The sequence below is a fragment of the Myotis lucifugus genome, unplaced genomic scaffold (assembly GCF_000147115.1).
Source record: "Myotis lucifugus unplaced genomic scaffold, Myoluc2.0 scaffold_9001, whole genome shotgun sequence".
NCBI classification, from domain to species: Eukaryota; Metazoa; Chordata; class Mammalia; order Chiroptera; family Vespertilionidae; genus Myotis; species Myotis lucifugus.
In genome coordinates this window covers 1,141-6,588 of record NW_005880049.1, presented here as the reverse complement: position 1 = coordinate 6,588, position 5,448 = coordinate 1,141, and the positions used below count along the sequence as shown (strand labels likewise).

The window sequence follows — 5,448 nt, the reverse complement described above, 5'->3', positions numbered from 1 at the left end:
CTGGGAATTAATCCACAGTTACTCCAAGGGATGGAGAGAGAAGAGAGAACGATGCTGAGGGAAAATCCCAAATGGCAGATGTAAGAATCTATCAACACAAAACAATATAACATGCAAGTCAATGATAACTCTTGGCGAGAGGACCATTTCCGTCCCGTGAGGCTGAGTGATAGCCCACCGAACCAGAGCAGTCACAAGGCCCAGGATACGTGTAAAATGGGAGCGGATCATGGAAGGCTTAAAGGCAGGACAGGGCTCCTCTCCTTCCTGGAACACAATGGTGACGATGTCGTTCCCGATGTGGCGCTTCCTTTCCACCTGGATTGAGCATAAATAGCATCACTGAGAAGGCCGCTCAGACCCAGCACAGAGCTGAACAAGCAGCACAGTGCGACAGCCACCAGGACCAGAGCCCAAGCTTCGGCCGCTTTCACGCCTGCCTCCCAGGTTTTACCAGCCGGCTCCCGGCTCTGCTGTCCGTCTCCACCTCACCTCTCCCAATTCGGGCCTCATGTCCTCATCCAGCCTCTGCAGAAGCCTCCTAGCCAGCCTCCCTGCCTCCACTTTCTCCCATTTTACTTTTCTGATCGCGTTCATCTTCATTCATCATTGCCTTAGCCTGGCATCCAAGGCCCCCAAACAAGAGGCAGTGCATCCGAATTCCCTGGGGATGGGCTCAGCGTGTGGATTTTTAGAAAAGCTTAGTTCTGACGCAGATACTGGTTAAAACAAGGCCCTACCTAAGCTGACCCCAGCTGACCTTTCCAAAATGATCGCCTCGACGTGTGGTCAGTGTTTTTTTTTCTGTAAAGGGCCTGACAGGAAATACTTTCAGTCTTATAGATCGTATTATCTTTTTGCAAACACTCATCAGCCATTACTCAGAACGCACTTATTTTAGGTCCCGGACAAGACACAAGGCCCACTGCGAGGAGTCACAGGGGAAAGGCAGCGTAAATGCAAAACAGCCGCTCAGGAGTCACAAACCACTCACACACACGCAGATACACACGCTCTCACAGATACACATGCTCACACACGCAGATACACACACATTCACACATGCAGATACACGCATCCACACATGAAGATACACACATGCTCACACACAGAGATATACATGCTCACACAGATACACACACCCACACACGCAGATACACATGCTCACACATGCAGATACACACGCTCACACATGCAGATACACACACATTCACACATGCAGATATACATACTCACACATGCAGATACACACACATTCACTCATCCACACATGAAGATACACACATGCTCACACACGGATACGCATGCTCACAGATACACACACTCACACACAGATACACACACTCACATGCAAATACATGCTCACACATGCAGACACACACACATGCAGATACACTCACACATGCAGAAACATACACATTCACACACATAGGTACACACATCCACACATGAAGATATGCACATGCTCACACATGTTCACACACGCAGATACACACGCTTTCACACAGGCACGGCGTGCACTGCTCCCTCCGGCCCTTCATTACTTTCTGGCGAAGGCACCAGGGAGGGTGGTTCTCCCTAAGGCTGTGGAAGGTTCCAGTGCAGAGACTGCAAACAGCACCCTGAACTGGGGCCGAAGCTCTGCTCCTCTGTGGGCACCTTAGTCTGACTCCAGGAAGCCGGCGGAGCTTTCTGCTGTCAGTCACATGTGAGGGCCTCGGCGCTCGCACCCACCTGCTGCTTGTTCTCTTTGGAGTACGGCAGCATGGTGGACACGTGGAACATGATCTCGTGGCCTTGGTAGAGAGTGTAGACCGAGTGGATCCCTGTGGTGTCATCTGTAAAACACGAACACGCACTGAGTGGGTGCAGTGAACGCCGGGGCCGGAGGAAGGGTCTCCATGTGAGACAGACGAGGGGCTGCATACAATCGGATGGTCCTTAAGGTCCCCCTGGACTATCCACCTGCGGGGAGCGCAGTGTGAACGCTGCCCGTGGGCAGCCCTCCCCCGCCCGCTCTCCGCTCGCTTGCTGACAGACTCGTGCCTCGCCCCGGAGTCAGGACAGCGTGAGAAGTTTGGGCTAAAAGGGAGAGTGTGCTGTAACTCCTCGCCTTCCAGTTACCGCCAGTGGACAGGACAAAAGTAACACAAGATGACACCAATACTGACCGTGTGTGTCCATGAAACACGGGCAGACTGAACAGCGACCCCGAGCCAGGCTGGTGTGGAGCTCAAACCCCCACTTACCCTCTCTCCCTCACTTGGGTATAAGTTCAACTACGGTCAGGCCGGCGGCAGAGGCCTACCAAGGCCAGCAGTGCCAAGCCAGGGCGAGCTTACTTTTGGTGTCCAGACCGCCACGGTAGCCCGTCCAGCCCTTCAGAGTGATTGTGTCGCCCAGGAGGTGTAAGAATTTCTGAAAAGCGTCACTTCCGATTTCTGTGGAAAAAGGGAAAGCGTGAGGAGGGGCGGCAAGTCCTCCTTCTCTAGCTGCAGCCGCTGAAGAGCCAGCTCTGCGGACAAACGGTGCGTGCGGTGGGAAAGGGAATGGGCCCGGCAGGAGGCCCACGGCTCCCAGGACACGGGAAGGAAGCCACAGCATCAGACTAACCAGCCCCCCCGCCGGCGGGGCCACAAGGGGCTCGCACTGCGAGGTAACACATGATGACCATTTCCACGAATAACAGAAGACACTGAACATGACAAGCGCTAAATAACAGGAAATGACGCCATCCTACAATCCCCCAGCCCTGACCTCACAGGGAAGAGCCCCCTCTGCTCCTGATTATGCAGAACCAGCTTCTTCCGACCCCATGTCACTTCCCACCGAGACCCAGGACAAGTTAAGCGACCGGTAAATATTTATCAAACCAACGAAACGGGGCAACATCTGCCCTACCAAATCTACCCTGGGCATTTACCCCACACTTTGCTGAAACTACCGGCGGTTTCTCTGCATTAAATAAAGGCTCCAACCCCACCGGCAAGTTCGGTCGTCAGAGCTGAAACGGGGGGGAGGGGGGGTCCTGTCAGCAGGGGAGACACTCACCGTTGCTGAACATCTCGTCATCGGTGAGCTGCCCATCTTTGGCAAAAAGAACCCCGAACTTGAAGTTCACAGAGCCCTGCAATAAGACAACAAAAGGTGGTGACTTTCATCTCGTCAGCAGAGCATGCCCAGTTGTGCGACGTGCTGGTTGTTACCAAGGGACACGGCCATGACAGCCTGGGCCCGGGGGGATGACTCCCTCCCCTCTATCCCAGTTTTGACCAACAGGAAGAACAGTCACGCCTTCCTGTCTGTGGATTCTGACAGTGAAACTCTGCTTTTATGAGTTCATTCATTTGTAATGTCCTAAGGCGGCCAGGTCCATTCCGCAGCAAACAGAGCTGCAGGTAAGTGGCCCCCAGATCCCACAGGCTGGTGCCATCTTCCGACCAACCCATCCGCAGGGCCCAGACCCCAGGCAGCACTGGGGAGCTCAGTGCAGTCAAAGCTCAATACGACAGTCTGAGGCTGAAACCTGTGGGCTCTTAGAAATAGAAATGGAAACTGTAGCTCATTTCCCCCAATTCTTAAAGACATTGAATCTCAAGAAGTCGCACAACAGATATAGGGGGAAGGCAATCAAGAAGGAGCCAGAACAGAGAAAGACAAGTACCAAATGGTTTTACTTATATGTGGAAGTTAATGAGCAAAATAAGTGAACAAACAAAACAGAAACAGACTCATAGGTACAGAGGACAGACTGACAGCTGTCAGCGGGGAGAGGGGGGAGGGGGCTGGGTAAAAAAGGTGAAGGGATTCCAGGGGTGGGGAATGTCTGGCCCACGGGCCCTAGAAGGCCCTCAAAATCATTTGGTCTGGCCCTGCTAAGGCATTAGGGGTGAGTTAATTAAATGTTTGACCAAATATAGCAGGCTAATTTTTAAAAAAATACATTTTATTGATTTTTTACAGAGAGGAAGGGAGAGGGAGAGTTAGAAACATCAATGAGAGAGAAACATTGACCAGCTGCCTTCTGCACACTCCCTACTGGGTATGTGTCTGCAACCAAGGTACATGCCCTTGACCGGAATCGAACCTGGGACCCTTGGGTCCACAGACCGACGCTCTATCCACTGAGCCAAACCGGCCAGGGCGAGCAGGCTAATTTTTAAGTTGATAATTTTGTATGACTCACAAATGATGGTCCTTGGCAGGAAATGGTTCCCCACCTCTGGAATCATCAAGCAAAACAAAACAAAACAAAACACCTCATAGACACAGACAGCAGTATGGTGATTACCAGAGGGAAAGTGGGATGGGGGCAGGTAGAAGGGGTGGGGGGGCGGTAAATGGTGATGGAAGGAGACTTGACAGGGGACGGTGAACACACCACACAATATACAGATGATGTATTATAGAATTATACACCTGAAGCCTATATAATTTTATTAACCAATGTCACCCCAATAAATTCAATAAAAAAAGAAGCAGCTAGTACAAATGTTCAGTCCACTATCCTCAACTCTAAACACTGGATTGAAATCAGGTCCTGCAGGAATGATACCCAATGCAAGGTAATAGCTTCTACAGAAGAGGAATGAGGTCAGAGAACTCAATGTATTTAAAAATGTATTGATTTCAGAGAAGAAGGGAGAGATAGAAACATCAATGATGAGAGAGAATTATTGATCAGCTGCCTCCTGCATGCTCCACACTGGGGATTGAGCCCACAACCCGGGCATGTGCCCTGACTGGGAATTGAACTGTGACCTCCTGGTTCATAGGTCGATGCTCAACCACTGAGCCGGACCGGCTGGGTGAGCTCAGTGTATTTTTAATAGTTTTTTCCCTTAAGCCACGGGTGAGTTTCTAGGTCTCATTACATTAGCCTCTATACTTTGCTTTTGCACTTCTTGAAGTATTTCTTAATAGAGTAAAATCTAGGGTTGGAAGAGAATCCACCTTTACAAGGCTGCTTGGCCCTCCACTTGCTGGGGGAATTTTTGTGGTCCGCGAAGGGGCAGACCAGAATCGGAGGTGTTAAAAGCACTGGCCCGTGGGGGCAGAGGTGCGGGGTCAGGACACAATGCCAGGCGTCAGGACAGCTACATTCTGGAGCCAAGACTTGGAATGTCTAAGGGTCTCAGACAGTTTCTGTCCCGAACACAGCAGGGGCAGATGCACACCCACCAGCCACCGTAGTTTCACACGCAGGAATTTTCTATGTGGAGCAGGGACAAGGAGGGTGCTCACGCTGCCCTCACTGCAGCCCTTCTCAGCTCTTCGTGGCATTCCATCACGCGCTCTCAGCTCAAATGTCCATTCCAGGGAGGCCTTCCCTGACCTCCCCAAATAGTTACCCTCCCCGGGGTCCTCTCCATCACAGCAGCTTATTTGTTTTTCTAAGAGCACATTCACACTCTGCTGCTTTTATTAAGCTTGCGTATTTGTCTGTTC

The 5,448-nt window shown here is 51.4% G+C and overlaps 1 protein-coding gene across 1 annotated transcript; it reads right to left on the bottom strand.

The window, feature by feature from the left end:
* Nucleotides 1-178: 178 nt before the first annotated feature.
* Nucleotides 179-3,127, bottom strand: LOC102417717 (GTPase-activating Rap/Ran-GAP domain-like protein 3; the record flags this gene model as incomplete). Its single annotated transcript, XM_006109378.3, has 4 exons — nucleotides 179-318; nucleotides 1,735-1,838; nucleotides 2,343-2,441; nucleotides 3,052-3,127. Coding segments are annotated over 4 exons (419 nt in total), but the record flags the coding sequence as incomplete, so codon positions are not given.
* Nucleotides 3,128-5,448: the final 2,321 nt, after the last annotated feature.